This window comes from Oryzias latipes, chromosome 9 (genome assembly GCF_002234675.1).
Source record: "Oryzias latipes chromosome 9, ASM223467v1".
Taxonomy (NCBI): Eukaryota; Metazoa; Chordata; class Actinopteri; order Beloniformes; family Adrianichthyidae; genus Oryzias; species Oryzias latipes.
The window spans coordinates 4871031-4896666 of record NC_019867.2 but is presented as its reverse complement, the minus strand read 5'-3'; the positions used below and the strand labels follow the sequence as shown (position 1 = coordinate 4896666).

At 41.2% G+C, this 25636-nt stretch overlaps 3 protein-coding genes across 6 annotated transcripts; 1 reads left to right on the top strand and 2 right to left on the bottom strand.

Annotated features, from left to right (window-relative positions):
- Window positions 1-29: 29 nt before the first annotated feature.
- On the top strand, window positions 30-4342 carry ccdc84 (coiled-coil domain containing 84). 2 transcript variants are annotated; one of them, XM_004072084.3, is made up of 11 exons: window positions 30-291; window positions 1131-1297; window positions 1391-1489; window positions 1572-1638; window positions 1790-1852; window positions 2196-2263; window positions 2359-2473; window positions 2548-2578; window positions 3425-3526; window positions 3644-3776; window positions 3859-4342. In XM_004072084.3, the coding sequence occupies exons 1-11, from the start codon at window positions 175-177 to the stop codon at window positions 3971-3973; spliced, it is 1077 nt and encodes a 358-aa protein (XP_004072132.1). In that variant the 5' UTR covers window positions 30-174; the 3' UTR covers window positions 3974-4342. The 2 variants fall into 2 exon arrangements, with proteins under 2 accessions (XP_004072132.1, XP_011477128.1); XM_011478826.2 differs by having other exon boundaries at window positions 2356-2473.
- Window positions 4343-5459: 1117 nt separating this feature from the next.
- Window positions 5460-10295, bottom strand: mfsd10 (major facilitator superfamily domain containing 10). Its single transcript, XM_004072083.3, has 13 exons — window positions 10160-10295; window positions 9723-9876; window positions 9485-9581; window positions 9295-9398; window positions 8133-8291; window positions 7867-8058; window positions 6949-7051; window positions 6740-6851; window positions 6564-6672; window positions 6398-6488; window positions 6006-6053; window positions 5832-5921; window positions 5460-5745 (listed from the first exon to the last, which is right to left on the bottom strand). The coding sequence occupies exons 2-13, from the start codon at window positions 9864-9866 to the stop codon at window positions 5642-5644; spliced, it is 1353 nt and encodes a 450-aa protein (XP_004072131.1). The 5' UTR covers window positions 9867-9876; window positions 10160-10295; the 3' UTR covers window positions 5460-5641.
- Window positions 10296-10861: 566 nt separating this feature from the next.
- LOC101161246 (zinc finger protein 462) lies at window positions 10862-25386 on the bottom strand. Of its 3 annotated transcripts, XM_011478823.3 has the most exons (12): window positions 25262-25384; window positions 24993-25050; window positions 24716-24787; window positions 20044-24623; window positions 19702-19964; window positions 17996-18114; window positions 16661-16786; window positions 16333-16576; window positions 15281-15423; window positions 14968-15191; window positions 12837-13671; window positions 10862-12085 (listed from the first exon to the last, which is right to left on the bottom strand). In XM_011478823.3, the coding sequence occupies exons 3-12, from the start codon at window positions 24732-24734 to the stop codon at window positions 11982-11984; spliced, it is 6657 nt and encodes a 2218-aa protein (XP_011477125.1). In that variant the 5' UTR covers window positions 24735-24787; window positions 24993-25050; window positions 25262-25384; the 3' UTR covers window positions 10862-11981. The 3 variants fall into 3 exon arrangements, with proteins under 3 accessions (XP_011477125.1, XP_011477123.1, XP_004072178.2); XM_011478821.2 differs by lacking the exon at window positions 24993-25050 and having other exon boundaries at window positions 25262-25386; XM_004072130.3 differs by lacking the exon at window positions 24993-25050 and having other exon boundaries at window positions 19702-19961; window positions 25262-25386.
- Between the last annotated feature and the right edge of the window lie 250 nt (window positions 25387-25636).

Below are 25636 nucleotides of genomic sequence, written 5' to 3'. Positions count from 1 at the left end.
GTTTTCGGGGGAAAGATTTCCTAGTCGGTCACTTCCTGGCTAGCTTAGTAGCATGTTAGCCTTTTCGTTAAGGTAATGAGGTAAGGATGAACAAACGTGCAGAACCTATGGCTTTGGTGCTATTAAAAATTTAAATCCACAGAGTGTACTGTATGGTCACTTAACGGATTCATAATGGGAACACATTACTGCAACATATGTCGACAAACGACATTTTCTGGAAAAAAACACATTTTCGGAAAACAGCATCAAAGCAGCCTCAGAGTCGTACTGACGAAATTCATAGAAAAGGTAAGTAACTGAACACATATTACCAACGCGTATAATATTATACCATTTATTCTATACAGATATTAAAAATTTTTATCCGAACATTTCAGTCCAATATAATATTAGTTTCGAATCATGCACCGGCTCATAACGAGTGTTTACACGTTTATTTTTCCATTTCAACTAACGTTTCAAAAGAAGAGTTTAATTTAATGTATTACAAAAACTCTCAGGATCAATTCCTTTGTCATTTTTAGTTAAATTTAATGGAGTGCTGAATATGGAAATATTGTTGTCTAAAAAACGGAAATGGAGCGGAACGGAGGATACCGGAAATGAACCTTTCAAAATAAAAATGTGAAGATGAAAGCTATAATAATTAAATATATGAAGAAAGTGTCTGTGTGGTTCTTTTTTTAAATGCTGATAACCTCCAATTATGTATGAAGTTAAAACATTTGTCTAAAAATCAAAGCTTTGTCACTTGTAACCAGCTAATTGCCCACGTTACTTATAAATGAAATATCTTTGCTAAACGCTGTGAAATTATTTTTTCACTTATTTGTAAGTTTGTTTAAAACTAATCAATACTTAAAATACTTAATGTCAACTATGTTTGATGCTTTTGAAGGGAAAATAAAGTTTAAACTTAAATTAAGTCCTTTATTTAAATGTTTTATTTCATTAAAATAATCTTTCTAATGTAATACTTTTTCTGGTGTTGTTGAATATGATGTAATGTTTAATCAAGGTTAACTCAAATGTCATTAAACATGATTCAAACTATCAGACAAAAAAATGTGACAGCTTGACATTTATTTTACTTTGAAATGTATTCCTGTTTTTCGCTGACATTCCAGGTGAAAGAAGCTCGCCGAACAATCAAAAAGCCTCAAGTGGAAAAGTTTGACTGTATTCAGCACAAGCAGACGTTCTGGTGTTACTGCTGTGAGGCCGAAGTGGAGAAAAATGTGACAGACGACAAGATGACCGTGCTGTATGGAGGCCTGTTGGAACACATGGCTACGTGAGCTACCAACATATTCATTTCTGTTCTTTAATTCTATTCATTCTGATCTTTTGCACACATTGTTATGTTTTGTTGATTGTGTAATTTTAGTAAAGAACATAAGAAGAACACTCACAAATTCTGGTGGGACAATAAAGCTGACCAGAAGCTCAAAGATAAAGTTCTCATCACAGAGGAGGACATGAAGAGGTAAGCCGAGTGAGTCGGAGCAAAAGGGGACATTGAAGTTGAACTCAAATATATATAGATATTTCTATTTTTTATTTTTTAGATTTAAAGACGAAGTGGCAACTGTTTTAGAAACCTTTGTAGAGGAGGAGGATGACTTCATCAAACAGGTAATTCAGCATACGTCAGTGTTTAAATGAAGTGTCAGAAGTCATATTTTAGTCGAAAAATCCACTTGAGTGGTTTACTTTGGGCATAACAAGTCCCTGCAATGATTTGACACGGTGACGTTTCAGCCATGCTTTTGTATTTTGTCCCCAGCAAGCAGCTGTCATCCGGGCGCAGGAGAAGCACCGTCAGGAGGTCTTTGAGTCTTTTTTAGAGGTTTGTTTTCCAGCGATGCAGTGGCAGTATCCACAACGGTTGCCTCAAGTTTGTGTGTCCATTTTTTTCCAATATGTACATAAAAATACCTTCTTTTTTTTTAAAGAGAAGTTGAACAACAATAACCTGGTATTAATGTTAGATCCCAATGATCAAAATTTAGTTTCCAAATCTACAAAATTTCTCTGTCACTGAGTATTTCTGAACATGTCAGCTTTTTCACTTCCTGCTAACCTTTGGGTGAAAGCATCGATTTTTGTTTTATTGTGATCTTAAGTGAGGCTTTCTTAGGAATCAGATTTTCTCTGTGAACCACTGTTGACCTTTCCTGAATCAATGTCAGCGCGATGAAGAACCGGACTTGTCTAATGGAGCCAGCAGCGCCGGCCCCCCTGCTGGGGTCTCTGGGAGGTAACCAGCATGTAGTGCTGCTGCAGAGGCATCCTTCTTTGTTTTCTGTGCTTTTCTTCAGTGTCTGCATCCTAGCTTTCTGTTTTTGGAAGCAGCTCTCAGTTTCCACATCCAGGATTGCAGGGTCCAGTCCGGGGCGGCGTCGGTGACTCGATGGCGGAGATGCCATGGACGGCAACCGAACGAGGCTTGACTTTTATAGGTTATCAGGTAAATGAATGCAGGGAAATACAGGAGAACCTCTATGGTTTAGTTGGTCTTACACCTTTGTTTTCTTCTTCCAGGACTCATCAAACAGTGGAAATATTCACACCGGTAAGACGCAGGTGTTTTGTTCTTTTAGTTTACACCGCCATGGAAAACAAGTTTATTACACAGATTAATTTGATTATTTTTTTGTTTTCTTTTTGTGTATTTCAACACAGATGGGAAGTTTCAGGTTTTTTCTTTTCATCCAGTGAAATCTCAGTGAATGAAACTTAAATATACTATTTGAATTAATTTCAACTTTAAATTCTAGTGAAAATTTAATATAATACATTTTAATAATCATTCACAAATATTTTTTTTTAAAGAATAACTCAATTTTAAGCTTAATTTCCTTAATAGATGTCCATCAAAAACATGGTAACCCCTGTGCTATCCTAAGCACTTTAACATTGGTTGTGGGGTCATCTAGACCCACTAGACAGTGCGCTAAACCTTTTTTCTTCAATAATTTGTGATCTTCACTGGTGTCTATGGATTACAGGAAATCCTCTCCACCTTTGTCATGCTAGGGGTAACACGTCATTGTAAGGATCGGGTCATCTGGACCCCATAGGATAGCACAAGGGATAAACCACAAAGAAAAAATAGTTTCTGCTCTTTTTTAAAAATCTATTACTGACACATTTTGCCTTTTATTTTCTAACAGGGAATCATGTTTGGAATTTGAAAGGTTTCTGTTTTTAACCCTTGTGCTATCGTGTGGGGTCCAGATGACCCCACTCCTAACGTTAACGTGGTTTGGAGTGGGGTCATCTGAACCCCACAAGATAGCACAAGGCTTAAGTTGTTGTTTGTGAACAGAAACTTGTATCGTTGGCTTTATTTAGTGTGTTAGTAGACCATGGTAACTGCAGGTCAGCATAACCAGGTCGGCGTAACTGCTTGTTTCAGGCGCCGTCCCTCCTTGGCTTCAAGACGACCCTCAGGAGGGAACGTCTGGATCTTCAGAACCGACGGCGATCGGCCCGTCGCTCCAGGAGTTCCTCAAACACAGTATTGCTCAGATTCTCTTTCACGAGCTCGATGCTATCTCAAGCGTTAACGCCGTTTCCTGCGCGACTCGGACTCATACAGACGTGTAACGATAGACTTGACCTGTGTCTGTCGCAGAAGAGCAAGAGAAGCTGAGGAAGCTTCCTCCAAACAGGGTGGGCGCCAACTTCGACCACAGCTCGCATACGGACGCCAACTGGCTTCCTTCTTTTGGTCGGGTGTGGAACAGTGGGCGGCGCTGGCAGTCCAGGTGACACCTCTCTACGTTCTCAGCCATTTTGGTATTTCATCTCAGCTTTGGTAACTGTGTACATTTCTATTTGAACTAAAAGGCACCAATTCAGACAAGAGGAAGGACAGAAGAAACGTCCGAAGAGGAAGCGGGAGCAAAGCGCAGAGAGCTTGAAGAGAAAACCAAATGAGCAGCTTCCAAACCCTGACATTTAACAGATTTGGGTGAAAACTATAGAAAGGTTTCCTGATGGAAAAGGCTTCTTTAACTGATGTAAATATTAAAGTTTATTGAGCAGCAACATCTTAAACTTAGCCATGTTTTGTGCACTAAAGGCTAGTTTTTAGGAAACAAGCTTAACGTGTATTTTGCCAGTGTGAGTAAAGTGTTTTAATGTAAGTATATGGGAGAGAAAATGTAGATTTATGTTAATATATCGTTTTTTTTATGTTTAGACATTTACAGAGGCATTTTAACAGCCTTATAGTAAAAGTCACTCGTTTATTAGGAAGTGGCTTCGTCATTTTGCCATTTCTTGTCCGTCTCAGTTAATTAACATTATTAAAGTTTTTTTTGTAAATTAATTTCCTGTTGTTTTTTTTTATGCTTATGGTGACACTATTCGAATGCTACAAACATCCAGCTGACGGGTACAGAGGCGTTTTCCTCTGAAAAGACAACTCGACTTCTTTCTTTACTTTCCTTCTCAGCCAAGAAGCGTCTTCAGTTCTAGTGGACGTCTGGATGAGAAGTAAAACATCTTTAAGGCAAAAAAGAAGTGGAGCTGGCTTTTGAGAAGAGACGAGCCCTGGGTTTACGATGACCTGCATGAGAATCTCCACAGACGTTCACTTGTAGTTTCCAGCTCTGCTCCTCCAGAGTTTTCCAGCTGATACCTGATAACCTGCAGCATTTTCTCTGAATTAGTCACTGCAGTGAGAGGCTCTCACCACTAGAGGGTGCACTCCCGTTTCCTAAAGCTAACGTTTGATTTTATCCTCTTTTTAATATTAAATAGTACAAAAGAGTGTATTTCAGTGCCTGGATATTATCTGTACATTCCTGTTTTTAGATGACCCAACTCCCAATGGTAAAGTGCCTAGGACAGCACAAGGGTTAAACATTAGGAGTTGGGTCATCTAGACCCACTAGACAGTGCTCTGAACCTTTTTTCTTCAATGATTTGTGATCTTCACTGGTGTCCATGGATTACATGAAATCTTTCCACCTTTATCCACCTTTGTCATGCTAGGGAGAACACGTCAATGTAAGGGGGGGTCATCTAAGATAGCACAAGGGTTAATTTAGCTGTTTTCACATTCAGATTTTTGTAGCAGTGGTCAGTGCTTTGAATCTCCGTTGAGTCTTTTCTGTGTTAGCATGTTCCAAAAAGAAAAAAACATGCTTTGTAGGTGATTTGTCTTGAGGTGTGTGAGTACATGTGAGTGTGTGGCCCTGCAACCTTTGCTCCCATGACCCAGAGATGGGATTTAGCGGGTCAAAATGAGACGCCGTGTTTTATAGACTATTTTATTTAGTAGAAATAGAATTTAAAAAAAACATGTAATGTGAGAAAAAAACTAAAATGCTGTGGTGTAAAATACTAAATCTGAATGACAGTCAAAATATTTAGTAGTAAAACGAGATTCACACCCACTCATTTCTCATCTACACATCCAAATCTTTCGTACCTTTCTTCTCTTTTGGCATTTGCGTTAATTGTTCTGTGTTGGGATTGCTGGCTGAGAGCATGGAATACATTCATATCACTGTTGCTGACACAAAAAAATAAAAATCAACAACTGGTGCTTTTAACTCCATGAACTTGTAAACATTACAATTCATTTCCAGGCAGCAGAAACAGAGTTCTGTCTTCAGGCAGCTCATTCCTCCTTTAGTCTGCTGGCTCTGCTGAGGAGGGCGAGGGGAATCACGAAAGCCGCCGACGTGAGCAGAAAACAAGCCTGAGCTCCTGCTATCCAGTAAACTGTAAAAGCAAATGTTCATTTTTGTTTTTACAGACGTGAAGCTCAAATAAAAGTCACAGGTCAGCGATGCATTTTCTCTTCTTACCAGAGGATGACACAACTGGACCGAGGGCTCTGGCCAGGCAGCCCAAACTCCGCAGGATCCCCATGACGGTGCCTTTCTGACTGGCGGAGCCTGCGGGAAAAATCACAGAGACCGTGTGGTTATTTTTGACAAATCAAACGAATCCTGGCATTAAAACCCCAAAAGGATTCTCACCATAGTCTGAGACGAGTGTTGACAGGCAGGGAACTACAACCGCAGCAGCTGCACAAAAATGTTAAGAATGGAAAATGCCATGTATTACTTTCATACTCATAATATATGTAACAGTCTATTACTGAACTTCTCAAGTGGCACAACAGCGACATCTGTGGCGAGAACTGGTAATTAAAACTTCTTTACGATTTTAAAAAAGTAATTTGAATGTTGTTTCTTTTTAATGGATCAACGTTCTGAATAACCTGACATAATTTATTTATAATACTATAGATGATTTCAGCGTAGAGAATTGTCCAGGGTGTATCCCATTTTTACCCAGCCATAATAAACTTGAGCTTCAGTTCATTTATTCCTGCGTTTCTCAAACCACGTAAGAAATCCTGACTCACCAAAGGAGTACAACGCCAAGCCGATGTAAAGCATGGTCATGTTCCACGAAAAACCAATGAGGATGAATGCTGGGATCAGGGCAACGATGGCCTAAAAACACGGAAACGTTTGAACGAGTCACACCTTTGTATGGATTATTTTTTCCTTTTCAGCTGCTGCTTTTACCGTGCTAACAGCCCTGATGTGTTGCCCCTGTTTGATTCTTCGAGCATATCCCCCCTGGATTAGAGCCATGATGATGCCGATGAAGAAAAACATCTTTCCTTGCTGCATGCTGCTCAGAGAGGAAACATTAGACGTTTGTCTCTGTTTTTTTCATGGCCGATGCTGCAGGTTCATACCTGGTAAACTGGAAGCGCTGGTGAGTCAGAAAACTCAGGGTGAACTCAAGCCCGGAGAACAGGAAGAGGTAGGAGAAATAAACCAAACCCAACACCTGGAGCTTCTGCATTCCTGTAAAAAAACACATCCTTACTTCTTATCAGCCTGCCGAAGTCCATGCATGCTTGGTAAATAAGTACAAAACACCTGTGAAACGGTCCATACTCACTTTCCCGTGAAGGCGGATCTTTTGTTCTGGTGATGGCTGTGAAATGGAACAAAGAGAGCGGGCTGAGGAGATCCCTGGAGTCGCCGGTCCCAGAAGATGCAGCCTGAACCAAAAACAAAAACATTTTTGATATTTTTGGAAAATAAGGATACTTCATGGAGTCATTGGAAAGCTGGACCACCGTGAGGATTTACTTGTGTGTGTTTTTTGTTTTGTAGAAAGTTTTTCATTCTTTGTTCTTTAAATTCTGCGCTCAGACAGAACTGCCGACTCAAGTACTGTCCATCTAAGACCAGCGCTCTGTTTTTATCTGATCACAAGAAAACTCTGCTTCCCCGTGGTTTCACAGAATCCACAACAGGAACTTCCTGGTAAATTGCCGTCACCAGAGCAGTCCAGGAAGTTACAGGTATTGAGCAAGACAACACAAAAGGACAGATAACGGGCTTGTCTGTGTCATAAAAGCTTTATGACACCTAGAGTTCTACATTTCTACTATTTTCTCCAAAGTGGAACTTTTTTTTTAAGAGTTGTGCTTTCCTATGGGGTCCAGATGACCCCACCCTTACATTGACGTGTTCTCCCTACAATGACAAAGGTGGATAAAAGTGTAAAGATTTCATGTAATCCATGGACACCAGTGAAGATCACAAATCATTGAAGAAAAAAGGTTCGGCGCTCTGTCTAGTGGGGTCTAGATGACCCAACTCCCAATGTTAACGTGCCTGCAAGGCACGTTAACATTGGGAGTTGGGTCATCTAGACCCCACAAGATAGCAGAAGGGTTGTTTTCACATAACACCCTGCAAGGAGTTGTGTTTGCTCACAATTTAATTTTCTTTCCTGCTCAAAAGGTAAGTTTTTAAACCCACAAGGTTTAAAAACCGTGACTCCAGGCCAGAAACCTCTCAAACTGACCTGGACATTCTTTGTCAGCGTTTCTGGCAGCATCAGCCAAATGACGAGCAGGTCGGCGACGCTGAACGCCAGAGCGATCAGAGCGGGCGTCTGGTAGAAGACGCTCCCTGTTGTTCTGGAGGCGATGGCAAAGTAAGCTCCCATGAGCGGTCCGACCGTGAAGCCCACGGAGAAGGCGATGCCGATCATCGCCTGTTCAACCGACAGCGTGCCTCAGTGTTTGCAGCGTTAGACATTGTGCCGAGGGCCATTATAAGCTCTCTCACCATTCCTCTGTTGCGTGCTTTTGGGCAAGGCAGGTCGGCTACGACGGCGGTGCAGAGGCTGACGTTGCCCTTAAAAATGCCCCCAATCACACGGAACAAAAGGAACATGCTGAAGCTGCGGGAAACGGCCCACACGACGTAGGAGGATATGAGCCCCACCTGAAACGCAAAGCAGCCGATCAAACCAATCGCCTCTCTAACTTTATAGAAACCTGTTCTTTTTTTTGCAGCAAGAACAAACTTGCCCTAAAGACCCACTCTGACCCTCTTTGGATCCATTTTGAAAGCCTTCGCAGTGTTTTTTTGTTGTTGTGATTGTGCCGTTTTCAGCCAGGACATAGTTTCTGCAGAGCGGCAGTAGTTCATTAGAAATTCACCTCTTTTTTTCTTCTTCTTCTTTTATTTCTTTTTTTATTTTCTATTTTTAGTTACTTATTAATTCTTTCTGTGATTTCTTTATTTGGATATTATTGAACACCAGTTTGTTTAAAAAAATCTATATTACTTATAATTTTTTTCTTAATAATTAAGATTTTCATAAGGTTAAAACAATTGTATTCTGAATTCAGAACTGTGTTCTATTCTGATATTGTGTTGTTATAAATGTTGCATTTTTGCATTATATTCTGCAAATGTTCAATAAAAAAATAAACAAATGACTAAAATAAGTAGAATTTTCCCTCTCAGTTGTGGGTGGGACCATAGGTGTGGAGAAACCCCACCCCCCAACCCTTCCTCTTCCTCTCCCCCCTTTGCTGAGAGCTCTCTATTTACATGCTGCCCCACACCCCCAAGCAAATATTACCAGCGCAGCAAAAATGGGGAGCAATATTTGAGCTATCCGGACGTACAGTTTTGAGGCGGATTCCAGCTCAGACAAAGTCGTCATACTCGGTTTCGTATTTTCTACGTCGCAAATTTGATCTTTTTTAAACTTCCTTTTTTTTAATGGCTCCGGATTCACAACAATTTGAATAAAAACTACTCAGAAATGCAATTTTAAGCTCTACTTTCCAATAAATGTCCTTCATCGAAAGAGAAATGCCACAAAAACATGTTAAAACACCCCAAAAAAAACAAATTTTTATGTAACCAGGGTGGGTCTTTCTGTAAATTAATTTGCAAAATCCATAAGAATCAGTATTTAACTGTGACATCTCACAGTGGTCAGGATTAGCAGTGGTCGTCGGCCATGGCGGTCTGACAGAACCCCCGTCACAGGTGAGGATAAGAACTGCAGCAGGGAAAACAGCGACCCGACCAGACCTGGAAGAAAATAAAATAAATAAAACGAAGGGGTTCAACCCCCGGATCTGTGCCTCCCCTTCAGATGAGTGCGGGCCAAACGGTACCTCCAAACAGAACGGTGTTGTATTTCTTTTCCATGGGAATCCCAACGGCCGCCCTGAACCAACCCACCACGTTCTGCAGAGACTGGTATGTGGCATCCTGCGAAAAAATAAAATCACCAAGCTGCTTCAGCATGAGTCAGCATGCAGCCCCCCCCCCCTCCAAAACTAATCACTCATGAGCTGTGGATTCATCCACACAGATATCCCATTGTTTGGGGGGAACTTTGCTTCCACGCACCCCAGTTTGGGCGTAGTGGTCCAGGATGGAGGGCAGCAGAGGTAGAATCAGGGTGAATCCCAGCAGGTCCAGCAGCAGGATGACAAAGACCATCCGGATGACCTTGGAGGAGAAGGAGCCCCCATCCTCTGTCACACCTGACATCTCTCTGTCCCTGTATCAACAAAAACACATCCATGAACAGCAGGAAGGAGGCTAAACCAGCTCGGGAGGGGGCAGACATGACTCCTCATGTCTGAGGATGAAGAGGGGGACACGCTTCAAATCTGACGCAACTTTTACAAACACAAATCCTGATCCCTGGAAAACATTTCCCAGCAGGAAAAAAGTAACAAACGTGCATTTCAGATGCTCCCAGCTATTTCGCCATCGTGTTTTCGCAGACTTTGCGGTCACAACAAGAAAAAAAAAAAAAAAAAATTCGCGAATTTACTCACAGTTTGTTCGCAGAAGAGGCAGGAAAGAAGCGCAGAGACACAGAAATGGACCGCGTCGCCGCTTCATCGGTGCTCCTCACTGAGTCCACACCAGGAAGCGGTGTCCTCTTTCATTTGGATGACAGGAATGTCGTAATCAACGAGGAGGGTGCCTTCACGGGACTCTCTTCTGGCTCGTAATTTTGACTTTCATTTAGGAAACCGCGTCTCTTCCTAAATCTTCTCAAATCCATCAGTTTTCAGGCTTAAATTAAAAAAAAAACTGTTATCGAGAACAATGCATGAAGCTTGATGCTGTTGAATCAGCGGACGTTGAAAAAAATTACACTTTTGGTTTCACTCAAGACACTCCAAATATGCATATGTGACGTCACAAAATCTAAACTTTTTGTTAAAACAGTGAAATATGTAATCAGTTTGATGCTCTTAAATCATTTATAGCAAACAATCACACTTAAAAAACCTTTTTAATTTATGTTGACAATTTTGCCTAACAAAAAGTTTGACACTTTACTCTGACACCAGTAAAATATGCATTAGTGACATCACAGCATATAAGGTATTTTTGTTTAAAAGAAAACTGTTGACGGGAAAATTATACTCACAGTTTGGCGCTTTTAAATCTGCGAAAGTTACAAAAAATAAAAATAAAATACCCCTAGTAAGAATTCCTTCATTCATGTGTTTGTGACGTCATGAATCTGAGAACCAGGACTTTATTTTTTTATTAAAAACTGTTATACTGGAAATTATACACTCGGTTTAATGCTTTTAAATCAATTGAAGCAGAAAAATGTTGACTTCACCAAGCAAAAGGTTTCACTACCACCAGACACCATAAAATATGTATTTGTGACATTACAGAATGGAAAGAATTCATTGTTTTTGTGTAAAACTGTTGCAGGGAAAATTGTTCACACAGTTTGATACTTTCAAATCTGTAGAAGAAAAAAATAAAATAAAAAAGTACTTTTTGCTCTGTGTTCATGGTTGACCTAATAAAATGTTTCACCCATTATTCAAATACTGGTAAAAAAAAAGTATTTGTGACATCACAGAATCTAAGATGTGTGACTTTTTTTTAACTGAGAAATATACTTGGAGTTTGATGCTGTTCAATCAGTAGAAGTTACTAAATATCCATTTATATATAAACTTTTGTAGAACTTCATCAAGCAAAAGGTTTCACTTCTTATTCTGATACTGCCAAAATTTGCATTTGTGACATCACAAAGTCAAAAACTTGCAACTTTACTTTTGTGTAACTCTTCACTTCTGTAAATAGGATCTTGAATGGGATCCCTTTCCCCAATAATAATCATTCCAACTATTGAAGTCTGTACAGGCCGATTCAGTAAAAACAAAAGAAGACATCCATGTGTTTGAGCATTCTTTAATACCGTCAGTTGTAAAGGTCTATTAGCTAAACCTGACTGCAGAGGGGTAGCACTAAAGTGCCCAACAGTCCATGAAGGCAACACTTTTTTTCTTGATGAGCAGTTGTTTGTAATTTAAAAGTAACCCAGATTTCTAGAATGTTATGTGTATCATACTGTGTTAAACATTAACACCTAAACAGAAATGATTTTAAAACCACAAAAAAAAAATGTCCTCTTTCTCACTGGTTCACATAAAAGTTCTCCTCTAAACCTTTTGCCACTGAATTAAATCATATGAACAACAAATGTTATATAAAAAGTTTTCTTTAGAAAAAGTTTAAAAAGAACCTACAAAATGTGAAAAATAGGTTAAGTCTGGTTTCCCGTAAAGAAAAAGGGCAGATGACACACAGTGAACGGCTCGTCAGCTTCAGGCGGCGGCGTCAGCGTCCGTGGCGCCCGACGTGGCGCGTCAGTTCAGAAAGGTCCGTGAAGCTTCGCCCACAAAACTCACACTTGAGCCGAGGGGGGTTCAGGACGTTAACGGCTGTGAACACACCGACAAACAAGACACATTTAATTTATCGCCGTCAGTTTTCTGAACAAGGAATTGATCTAAACCGTCCTCCGGTTCAGGTCCATTCATTTCTGATAATGCACACTTATCCCGGTTAATTCCACGGTCCGGGTGAATACTTGATTCTGATTGGCTGCTGGGTGTGGATTACAATGTGATAATGAAGACTTCGAAGGCCATTAAAAAAAAGAAATAAATATCAACCAGTTTTTAGTCCTTAACTTTTTTTATTTTTTTATTTGGATCATTTTATTTATGAAAAGCGGACTACTGTATTTGTCACGTGGTGCGGCGACATGTCACGGTACCGTGACCACCGCTGGCAGTCAAGATTCTGGGATATAAAGCGATCTATATGCTGATCGTCCCGATGGGTTGAATAAAGCATCAGTTCAGAGAGAAGGTTCACCTCTTCCCGCTTGTTTTTGTCCAGATGATGAAGCTAAAGGTTGTTTTAAAGAAGCCGGCGCAGTGATACAGAAGATTTAAGATAGATGACCGGAACTTCTTTTTAAGGCGCGTGGTTATCTCAATCCACAGCCTGCAGCCAATCAGAATCGAGTATACATAAGGACCGCAAAAACAAACATTTCTATTATTGTAAAAGTCAGATAAACTCCAGAGATCTTTAATGGTGGCAATATCATAAATATGCCTGAAACTGTTGTTCGTTAAATCGACATCCTTTCTAACTGTTTTTGTGTAATAACTGTGTTCGTACCTTTATCCACAGGTGAAATATCCTCCTTTTTGTCACAGGTCCCGCTGTCATCGGAGACCATCCTACCTCCTTCTTCGTCCTCCTCCTCCTCCTCTTTGCAGTTTTCAGGACTGTCCAGTTTCTTCTTCAGGAGCTCATTCTCAAGCACCGGCATTTCTCCAAAATGTCCCGGTGCCTCCTGACTGCTGATGGAGGTCTGCTCCAGCTCGTCTTTACACGTCTTCAGGGAGACGGAGCGGGTGTCTGTGCCGACGGGTGAAGCAGTCTGGGAGGGGGGTTTTGGAGAGGAGCTGTCCTTGGTGTCCTCAGCTGAACTCCTGTTTGCTAAGGATGTGTTGACCTGACCGTTCGGGGCAGAGATGCCGTCATCTTTGTTGAGTTTTAGATCTACGGCATTGTCTTGAAGATCTTCTTCCACTTTGATGGTGCTCAGTACGTGCTCAGTACCACTGCAGCCGTCCTGCTGGACTTCATCCCGTTGATCAACACTTGCGGCCTGCAGCCCTCCTGTAGAGTGAATCAAAGCTCCGGTGTCTGCTCCAGACTGCAGGTCCTGCTCATGGAGACCAGATTTTGGAGTGGTAGCATCACACTGAAGGTTGGTACAGCTCTTGGCAGAGTTTTGGCCATTTCCATCCTCATCCCGTTTTTCTAGTAGCTCTCTGAGGATTGTTTTCTTCTCGGTGTCATCGTTGGTCATGTTCTCAGCTTCCGAAAAGTCTCCGTCAAAGTCCTGAAGATCTTGGATGTCCAGCTCTTTTTCTTTCCTCCTTTCAATTCTGGACTCCAGTTGATCCAGGCTCACCTGACCCACGAGCTCGTGATTCCTCAAAACCTGCACAAACAGGAATGAAGTGCGGAGAAAGTTCACATAAGCTTCCCTCAAACGAGTGACGTCCAGAATAGGAGAAATATCTCTACATGTTCTCCTTCAGTTCTGCAGATGAACTTTTATTTTTTTTATTTTTAACATTAATAACACCCCGCTGATCAAAAGATGAACCACATCCATCCCTTCAGGAGGAAAGTCAGCGTTAGCACCCTCTTTGACCAACAGGTTTACGGACATCAATTTGTCATAAAGCAATCAGTGGTTTTCATTTACTTCATGACTAATAAAATATGGATTCATCAAATCAATAAATCAAGGAAAATTTATTGTATTTACATGATAATTCTTTTTCAAAGCCAAACAATCAGAATGTCTCTCTTTTGTCTCTCCTGTCCACAAAGCGCAACATCTCCAAGAGAAGGTGATTTCAAAAATACATCATCTTTCTAAAACAACCAAAACTAATACATGGTTACACTGATATGAGCTAGTCATAAATACTCATCATATCCACACTACAAAAACCATTTTAAAAGAAATTCATGGTTAATTTGAGAATTTTCATAGGAAATATGAATCACAAAATGTTCAATAATCTGAGGATACTAAAGCTACAGTCACCAAACCTTCTCACCCAATTTTTTTAACTAGTTAACTGTTTTTTCTAATTGATATTGGAACTACTTTTGCTTGATTGTTCAAATTACTAAAATTAACTATAAAAGAAGGTTAATGAAATTTAAATCGGGGGCAAACTACATCTGTTTATTGATTTATTTTTGTAAATGTGTTACAAAAGTGTCAGATCGGGACTCAAGTCTCCGCAGATGCTCAAAACTGAATGACTTGGAATCAGAGCGAGGCCAAAAACCCCTGATCAGGACATCCCATCTCGTGGACTGTAACGCATCTCCACACAGCACACGGGTTTCTGTGCGCCTCCTGCCTCAAACCTGCGCCGTACTCTGCTGAGCTTCACAGCAACAAAGTGCTGGGATCCATTCACAGTATGCAGACTTCCACTGGGGCTTTTATCTGTTATAATGAGCTGGGAATATAAAGCGCTGATCAAAATGTTAACATTAAAACATATCTATGATGGGGACGCAACGTCGCAACTAAAAAAAAAAAAATACAGCTAAGATTTCCTCCCACACAAGAAGAATGTAGCATGAGGAGTTTATCAAAATGACCTGGAAAAAAACCTGCAGAGCCAAAAGAGCCCAAACAAAAGAGACCATTATTTCTCCTTCAAAGGAATTCCAAAGAGAGGCAGCAGCTATACGGACAGATCCTCACCTGGTGTTGGTCGCTCAGGTGTTTCTCCAAGTCCTTCAGCAGAGTGCAGTCGAAGTAGCACAGCCGACACTTGTAGGGCTTGAGATCACTGTGTCTCATCATGTGGAAATGAAGGCTCTTGGCGCTTCCGCATGTGAACGTGCATCTGTGGCAGCGGAAGACGATCCCTTGGAGGTACCGGGAGAGTTTGGGGCGGTGCACCTCGATTGGAACGACGCGCTCCTCTGAGAAAAAGAAAAAAAAAAGACACAAGGAGGCTGTTTAACACAACAGATTGTGACACCTTTTGCAGCTTGTGAGCATGTGAGCGCACCCCGATGTAAGACGATGTGATCAATCATGTGGTTCTTGTTCTTGCTTTGGTAGAGGCAGAAGGGGCAGCGGAAGTCCTTCTGATAGGTCGCTGTAGGCTGAAACGTGAGATGACCCGCCTCAATGTGCATCTCCAGAGATTTCCTAAATTAGGAGACAGAAAAAAGGTGATTACGTGTTTCTATCTGAAAAGTTTATAACATATTTTATGACTTCAACAGACATATAACTTTGAAATAATACTATTGTACTGGAAAAATATTTGTTATTGAATTACCAAGATTAATTTGAACAATTTCCATCATTTTTTAATGCCTTACATTAAATTTTACTTTTTTATACCCTGCACAAATTGTAGTAGCTGTACGCACCTTTTTATGAGTTTTAAAATGATATAAATATTGTTTTTTGTTAATTTCTATTCAACTGCATTTAATCAGATTTGTATATTTGCTTTGGAAACACATTGAATGTTTGAACAGTTAATGTTTAAATCAAAATCTATGGATTGTTTGAACACTAGAGGGCGCAGACGCGTCATATCATGCTGATGTAATTCATGGAAGAAGACGTTTTGTTGTTCTTGACTTAGTCAATAAAGATGGATGGAGGAGCAACACGGTTATTTCATTGTGTGCGGCAACTTCGCTGGTTGCCCAAAAGAATCAAACTTTGTGCGTCCATTCTTTAAAAAGAGCTTAAAATCAAGAAGAACCACAGCAGAAGGGACACAAACAAAGATTAACCTCTACACGGCATTTAAACACAAATTCTCTCAAAAATTACAATAATAGAAAGGAAATTACAAAACAAAACAAAACAGATGCAGTAAAAACATGCATCAACAGGTGTGAATTTGTAAAAGACAGTGGAAATAAATACAAAAAGACCAAAATGAACCATTTGCACACTTTAATGGGGCAGATGCTAAATCAAAAGGTGATTTTCTCAGGAACTTCTTGCTTTTGAAGATGTGTTTTGTAAATTAAATGCATGCTGCCGATGAAATCAGGAAAAATGTGGATGTGAGCTTGAGCTCTAGATGTAACTTACCGCAAACCAGTGAAAAAGCTGCAGTCTTTGCACCTGAGGATCTTCTTGCCATGCCGGCCCATGTAGTGCCGTCGAATGCTTGACGGGTGTTCGGTGTGGAAGTTGCAAAACTCACAGCACAGCTGTCTGTTCTTCGTCAGCTTTAGTGGCGAGTGGCCGTCTGAAGGTTCGGAGTTGTTTCGAGCCATTAGGCTGTAGTGGTTCAACTGCCGCTGCACATCCGGTGGCTCCGAGTACACAGACTCTGCATGGAATACCAGCTTATTGGTTTACCGAAAACAGAAGGAAAACGTTTTTAAATAAAACAACATAAAAAGGGAAAACTTGCCTTCAGACTCTTCAGGTTCTACATCAGGGTCAAGAAAAGCGTTGATCTGATAAGGAGGCGTCTTGCCAGGTGTTGGAGAGAGAAGCTCGCCTCTGTGGCCCATCGGCATATCCCGCTGAATGACATCTGGTTAAGAACAATTATATAAAAAAAGATTCTGTAGTGGTTAATATGGATATGAACTAAACCTGGTTAAATCAGAGGAGCAGGTATAGCAGAAAGATTTTAAAATCTTCCTAAACACCCACTCTAACAAAAATCATGTTTTGGTGTTTTTTTTAACATGTTCTTGTGGTATTTTCTGTTGATGGAGGACATGTATTCAGAAAAGGAAGCTTCAAATTGCATTTTTTATTTTTTATTGTTAGAAGTGGTTGTAGATCAGGAGCAGACAAAAAAATACAGCCCGAAAAAGAGATGATTTGTGACGTAGAAAATAGGTTATGTTGGCCACAAGCTCCCTGCTCCGAGCTCTCAGAAACAGGGAGGGGAAGAGGGGGCGGGACTGATCAAAAGTTGACTGGAGTGGGTCTTTCAAGGATTCCTAAGTGCCAGTTTTAGTGCAGACGTTACAACCCTGGGTCTTGTGTGCTTTTGTTTTTGTGTGCAAGTGTGAGTTTTCAGCTCCGGCTTCACATTTGCCGTCAACTTCACCTCTTGCAGAGCTGATTGAGGTCCTACTCCACCAATCACCAAGGCTGCGAGAGATTCAAAAAGCTCCCAGAATCCCTTGCTCCAGTGGCAGCTGAATTCCTCCCCCTCCCCCTGCCATCTGCCTCGGCCTTCAAGCCTGGTTTTCTTCTGCCCTAGAGGATCTTTTGTTTGACCCTTTTTGCATTTGTCTCTACCTTTTTGTTAGATGTTAGTTTTCTATTTGATTTGCTGTTTTTTGTTCACTTTTGGGCTTGTGCTTCTGTTTTTACTGCTGGAAGGCCTGAGACTTAATGCAACTTCAAATCAAACAACACTTTATTAACAACGTATGTAAAACATATGTAAGGTTTGGATTGCATAGTAAAAAACGTTTTTCAGCTTAAAAACAAAAAGCAAAAACCTCCACAAACACACAAAGACACACAATTCATTGCCATGCTTTGTTTTGTCCCAGTCATTTGTGTTGATCAGTTTGGTCTTTGGTTTGGGACTTCCACCCAAGTAAAAGGCGGTGCTGCCACTTTAATGTATTTTTTTCTGGATGGAACAGCAAAGATGCTTTTCCTGTCCTCTTTTTTTTTTTTTTTAAACATTCTGACCTCTTTCCAACTGTCAGCTGGTCAAAGTCAATGCTACGGTGACGATAACCCTGCTACTCAACAATACTGCTTCTGTTCTGACCTTGATGGTTTTTCAGAAAGGGCCTTCGCAGTAAACCCAGGAGGGTCGTCCGATAGGAGCAGCAGCTGCATAGGAAAGGCTTCACTGTCCCAGACTTGTGGATCACATACTTGTTCATTCTGGTGACATGAAGGGGAAAAAAAAAGCATAGAATCAGATGACACAAGTCGTTTATGAACTGAAAAAGTTTAAAATTACCTAAAAGTGTAGACACTAATGAGGTTAAACAGCTTATTTTAAATAAAACAGTTTTCTTTTAATTTACAAAAAGGTACCTAGTTTATTGTTACATTCTAAAAAATTGGAATATAATTAACAAAAACTATTTCATTTTCATCTTCTTTTGAAATTGTCTCGAACACAAAGTTTAACTACAAGCCATAGAAATGTTTGCAGAACAAAGCAGCAGATGTTTTAGCCTGAGCATCTCAGAACGAGAAACACTAGAACACACCCGGCAGAGCAGTTTGGGTAGCAACAGCCTTAAAAACGGATTTTTCTGTTTTACGTGTGACCAAAATCTCATTTTAGACTCACCAGCCAAGTTGGCTGATAGATTAATTTAAAAAATCTACCGACCAAATTCTTACATTATCTAATAAAGAAAAACTATAAGTGGCATTTTAAAAAATGATATTAGCTTAAATACAAACAGAGAAGAAATCAAATGTAAACATCAGATAGAAACATTTTTTTCTAAGGAACTCCTGTATTGATTTCTTATAAATCTTTACTCTCTGCTTATGCCGTTTTCACGCTTATCACAATTGAGTGGTTTCTGTTTTCTTGCTGAAAAACGCCCCCATGAGAAGAGGGGTTTCAGCCCGTCACCTGTAGTCTCAACCAACGGTGAAACTCAAACCCGCTGAGAAAACAAGGACACATTTACTAAAGAGGAGCAGATTCTCCCCCCAATTCTGCCTCCAGTTGATTCCTTTTTACATGAAGTTATAACAAAAACGGCCTAAAAACACGATTATTGGGTTCTTGCCAATAACCATAAAGATGCAGCAGGGGGGGAGGGGGGAAGACTATTTTTTTTAAAGCTCAACAACAAACTCTGTAATGTTACAGGGGTACTACTAATAAAGTTTCATACAAAGTGCCTCTTATTATATTTATAAAATATATTTTTTATAAATACACGTGCACTAGTGTGTTTTTTCCCCCTCAGCCTCACGGGAAAAGCTCCTCTTTGCCTGCTGCTCTCTTCACATCTGCGCTTTGCGAGAGACGGGCTTTACTCCCATCAAGATTTTCCGAAAAATAAATGGTCTAAAATACGAAAAATCAACTAAATTGATTAATCGTCCAGCCCTCAAGTGAACTATATTTTTTCTGCTGTAAACCCTTTACTACACACTTTCGAGACTAACATTTTTATACTTTTCTCACCAAGATTTATGGAAAAAAAAAATCACAGTTCAGTGTTATAGAACAAAACCAAAAATCTGCCAGCAAGTGAATATTTATGTACATTTTTCTAGCTGCATGCATTCTGTGTTGTGCAAGAGACACGCATGAAGGAGATTGATTGACATTAGTCTGCAGCCAATCAGGACGCAGAACAAAAGGCACTATATAAAACAAACAAAATTGCACTAAGATCCACAAAATAAAGCAATATAGCAAGGGACCACTGCATACAGGCTTATGGTTCATTGTTATATTAAAAAGGAAATTACAAAATGACAGTTTTCTCTCACTTGAGTTTCTCTCCTGAGGTGGACAGATGGTCCAGCTTCTCGATAGCTGCCAGCGCTGCATGGCTTTGCTCGTGTGAATGGAGGCCGCTCAGCGACATAAATGTTCTACCACACTGCTTGCAGGCGTGCCCGTCTTTCTCTGCCTCTGCGTCCACCTTTATGTTGGCTCCGCTCACAGGGGACGACGGAGCGACGGCCTCTACAGATGAGATCTTCCGCTGACCGAGCTCCGTCACATTTCCAAATGGAGACAGCTTATCCTGCTTGACGACGTAAACAACAACAGAGATCAGATGAGTCAGAGGAAACTGCGAACGCAAGAACTCTAACGTCCAAACTTACTTGTGTTCCAGATGCTACCGGGTCCACAGCTGGTTCCTTCTTCAGCAAAGCTTTTGTCAACTCCACCATCTTGGCTCTGTGCCGATCCAAGTGATAGTGGAGCTTTCTGGTGCCGTACAATTTCGTCAAACAATGGTAACATTTGTAGATTCCCGTGCTGCCCTTTCGTACGCCAAAAGATAGCACTTTAAAGTCCAGTTTGCTGCCCAGGCCGTGAAAATGACTGTAGTGTTCAATAAGCAACTGGTGGGAGTCTAGCACTAAGTCTGGACACTGCTGACACTTGACTGTGAAGCTTTCTTCACCTCGAACGTATTTGTGCTTTTCACCCGCCCCGCACATCCTTAGGTAACTGCGTTTACGGCGGTTGTACTTCTCCAAAAACTTGTACGTGGTAATTCCGTCCAGTTTGTGCGTATTTTGGTAGTGGCTGCGCAGGTACTTTCGACAGGTGGTTTCGTGGGGGCAGAGCTGGCATTTGTACGCACGTTGTACTTCCTTGGGGGATGCCTTGGAAGGACTCGACTCAAGATCGGTCAAACTGGAAGCAGCTTCTGTGACCTTAGCTGCTTCTGTGACCTTAGCTGGAGATGGAGACTTCTTTGCCAACACTGGGGGGAGTTTAGCAGGAGTTCTTTCCACCTCTACGTCCTTCGGTGGTCTGGAAACGTTTTCCCCCTTGTGGTGCCTCTGACAGTGGGTTTTAAACTTCTTAAATGACTTCAAAATGCCTCCACATTCGTCACACATATACCCACCTTCACTGGAGTTTTTTCCAATCAAACAGCCTGATAGCTCAGATAGAAGCATTTCCTGTGTTTCAAGCTCGTTTGCCCTCACGAAAACATCCGGATGCTTCATCTGGCAGTGAGTGAGAGTACCATGGTGCCGCGTATTGAAATAGGGACAGACTGGACACTTCAAGAACACCTTTCTACCCTCTGTGGAGTCAGTTTTTGGTTGCTGAGCTGATGAGTCCTGAGATAATTCATCTGACTCTTTATTGTACTTTTTGCATAATGGCAGGTAGTATTTTAAGTATGCACTCTTGTCATGGTCTTTAATGTAATGGGACTTTAGTTTCTTCTTGTGGTAGTAGACGTGAGAACACAGAGAACATTTGAAAGTACCCTTAGGAGCAAAAGACTTATGGTGAATATGTAAGTGTTGACTGAGCGCCATTTTAGTGCTGCAGATGTACGAGCAGTGCTGGCACCTTATCTTACCGTACTTTTTCTTGCTCAAAAACGAGGCCGTGGGGACAGATCCTTTGTTGCCATGGGGCTTAGGCGATGAAGCGTCTTCATCTTGGACGGGGTTTGACTCACCTGACTGGTGGATTGTGCTACAGTGCCTCTTTAGTTTTTTCAGTGTTACAAAGATTCGCTGACATTTTTCACAGATGTATCCATAAACCTTGGGAGTCTCCCCGCATTCTTTCTTCTTTGTGTATTCCTCCCAGTTGCGCAGATTTTTGACATCCAGGAGCAGAGTGTCCATCTCTGGTATTAAGGTAGGATGCTTCATCTGGCTGTGAGTGAGAACTCCCTGGTACATTGTGTTGATGTAGGGACAATGCACACACTTGAAGACGTGTACTTGAAGACGCATTGCTGCTTGCGTTTGGCTTTTGCTCATCTCTGTGGAATCATCAACCACATCCTTGTGTTCGGTTCCACAGTGAGCACTCAGGTTGCTTTGGGACCTAAAACTCTGCGGGCAGGAAGGACACTTGAACTTTTCGGAGGTGGATAATGTTTGGTCATCCGTGTCATCTAGAGGCACCTGGAAAGATTCAAATAATCCTGGTATTTTGCTGAGGTCTTCCACCTGGTTGCTTGAACTTGGCTTTTCGTTTCTCTGGTGATCCGAGCGTTTCTTTTCAGATGTAGAATAATTGGTAGTTTCCACAAGCTTGGGTTTCTTTTTGTGTGTTTGTAGTATTTTGGGACCGGCATATAACTTTGTGTTTATGTAGGGATAGTTTATCTGTTTTTGTGGGTGTTGCTCTCGGTAGTGTTCAAACACTGCTACAGTGGTCTTGTCACTGAAGACACACCACTCGCAGTGATAGCCTGACTCTAGCGATCCGGCTCGATAGCAAAGTCGTATAATGTCTTTGTATGCGCGGTTTACGTTGTGCATCTTCAACAAGTGCTTCTTCAGCAGATACACAACTGGAGTATGAAAATCGCATCGGTAGCATTGGAGCACCCTCTCCGTTTGTGGGACTTTCGCCGATGGTGAATCTGAGGAATGACTGTCGAGTTTCTTTTTGTCCTCTTCTTTCTTTTTGATTTCGATCTCTGGTGTGGGCTTTTTTGTCTGTTTTAAAACCGCCGAAGTGTATTGGTCTACGTGTGTAGACTTCATATAAAAGCCACCGTGCCTCGCTGAATGGTGGCGCATTACTTTTTGTATAGTATCGTGTCTATAGTTACATATGGGGCAAAAAAACATATTTTCATCCCCACTATTTAGGACGGCAAGCGGTAAATGATGGGCAGATGATGAGCCCTTGTCAGCTGCTTTTGACTTCTTTATCTGATCGCACAACATAGACGTGTACTCAGCAACACACTCATTGTTAATTGTATGCCTGTGGATTTTGATCTGATGGTTTTGTATTCCTTTTATAGACGGATTTCCATAGTTACACGTCTCACAGTAAAATAGGTTTTCTGGATCTCCATAAGCATCGGCTTTAGTCGTGGAGAGATCTTTAGCATCCACCTCCTTCATCTTAATTTTTGCTGGGCTGCCCTCTGTGCTCTCTGCGTCCGTTTGAGGCTGTGCTTCACCCTGATGACTCCCCAGAGGTTCCTTTGAAATGCGGTCCATAAACGTCAATGCTCCTGCTTCCTCCACTTGAATGGACAAAACCCGCTTTTGCTTCGACAGTTCGGGATCTTCTTTCTTTGACAACTCTTTCTGGGGGGTCTGCTGCGGCAAGTGTGACGGGGAACTTGCTAATTGTCTTAATCTGGCTATGCTGTTGGCTTCTTCTGGGTGGTGTTTTCTGTAGTGAACATGCATTACAACAACTGACTTGTGGGCAAACGAACAGATTTGGCAGGTGTGCATTTCTAGCCTAGTGGGAGTGGGGCATTGGGGTGAAGGTGTCTCCTGGACTTCTGTCCTTAATGTACGTTCTCTTTCAGGGGATCTCTCAATTAATTGTTCAGGACGAGCGGATATTTCATGCTTTTGCAACTTGCACGATTCATCATCTTGGGAGGATTTAGGGACTGAATATCGACAGAACAACAAAGAGTTGTCCACGCTACATGACGGGTGGCTTTCTTTGTAATGCTGTCGTAGGGGCTTTAATGCATCACATGCGAAATCACACTGGAAGCATTTAAAAAGTAAGCAGAGCTCACTTGACTTCAACTTGAATACATCTGGGGCTGCTGGGTGCTTTTCTGTGTAATGCCACTTCAGGTCAACTGCACTTGCAAACTCAAATGGACATTCCAAGCAGCGGAACGTGGCACTCTGGTCGTTCGAGTTGTTAATGTAGGCAACGTTGCATCTGACATAAGGGTGATCATTCTGATAGTGTAAGGACATAAGATTGAAGTCTCCCTCCCTGAAGTCACAGTGCTTACAGAAATAAACGTCAGGGTTCTGTGGATCTCTGTGTGCTTGATTCACTTTCTGTTCTTCTTCATCCTCACTAACTTCAAATGAAAACTCTGGAGAGGAGGAAGGATGTGCATTTTCTAATTGTGAAAGCTCTGCCTCTGGAAGTAATTTTGCTTTTTTAGCAGGTGGACTTTGCAGGCTTTTATTGTTGATTCTCTTTCCAACACTGCACTGACCTGGTTCTGTGAGTTGCGTCTTGGGAAGGTTAGGTAGCAGGCCAGCACTCAAATGATCTGTCAGCAAAAGTTCACTGCATCCACGAACCGTAACATCAATCATAGATTTCACGGTTGCTCGAGAAACACCCCTACTGTTAGGTCTGGAAGCTACAGGGGTTTCTTGCAAGATTAGAGTTTCTTTTGGGTCATCCGCCTCCTCCGAACATGGTGTCCCGTTTAATCCAGGTGGATTTTTGAAAAGGTTTTCATTAGTTTGGGCTGGTCTCTTGTAGGTTTTTAGGTCCTTCAATGAGGCAAGGAGGCATTTTGCCTCTGAGGTAGATGCAGCTGACAGAACCGAGGGAATCTCTTCCAATTCTGCAGCTTCTCTGTGATGGTCAGCTGAAACGCCAGCCGCTTCATGGTTTTCAGAGCCGCTTAAAGCTTCAGTCAAGTTTGCATTTTCATTTTGGTGGCACTGCTTCTTGTGTTTTTTAAAAAGATCCTGGTGGCAAGTTTTAAAATCACAGTGCTGGCATTTAAAATGCTTTTTTTCCAAGCTTGAGTTTTTGTCTGCCTCTGCATACTTCAAGCCAGCATCTTGGAGAGCAGTGTGCACATCTAAGTCGTGCACATTGTTTAGATGCTCAAAAAGATAAACTTTGGATTTGAAGACTAAAGTACATTTACCACACTGGAAAGATTTGACTGTCGGTTGTGCTGCAAATTTGCAGACTTCCTTGTTGGGCTCAGAAGTAACAAATTGAGTTGAATCTGGAAATAATAACAATAATTAAACAAATACTGTCAAGGAGACGTGGTAACCATGCAAAACAGAAACAAGAGAAAGGCAGGGGAGTACTTACCACTTTGCATCTTTGTCATTTGATGTCCATTTCAAAATAATAAAGTTTTTTTTTAAAAAAGCTTAGAGTTTCCTGCAAGGAAAACAGACATTGTTATATTACGATGGATTAGGTGGCTGTGCCTTTAGTTTTTTTTTTGTTTTGCTGCAACTATTAAAAAGGTATCAACACAGATAAGAATCAAAAACTGAATATGTTCCCCATAAAACAACGAAGAACCAAAAATCCCGTGATTTCCACTGGGACTCTGATCTGATGATCTTTAGTTTCAAAATACCTTAATCTGTTGGGATTTTGGTACAGTCACAAGTTTCTCTTGGAAAATAAATTCCGATCTGTAATGATATTATCCATGGGGGGAGGGGGTGAATTAAAACAATCGATGAACACGTTTAAAGTTTAACTTTCGCTGCTTTTTAAATTAAACGGGAAAAAGGAGGAAAATCGGTTTCTAGCAGAATAACCCCACCAAAGAAATCGTCTTCCGGGATTAAAGAAAAATACAGACAGCTGCAAAAAGCTTGACTCTTCGTATTTAATACTTACATGTGAAGACAGACACAGAAAAAGACTAAAGAAACGATACTGAGGATGTTTTCCGATCAAAACACTACCATCACGCACAGTTCCGCCATTTTTCCCGCGAACAGCCCTCCCCCTCTCTTTTGTCTTCTTCTACGGTTCCTGGGTAGGTTCTGGCTGGAGTCATCAGTGGTCACACCGCCCCCATCAGCCGGGACTCCGCATTACTGGTTTAATTTTCAACTAAACATATAATTTTTTTTTTTTTTTTATTTACCAAGGCTGTGTCCCACCAAGGTGGGGTAGCCTAGACAAGGCACACAATTTTAGCTCCCTCTGTCTCTTCCCCAAACCCTCCTCCTTCAGTGTGTGAGTGCGTGTGTGCGTATGTGCGTGCGA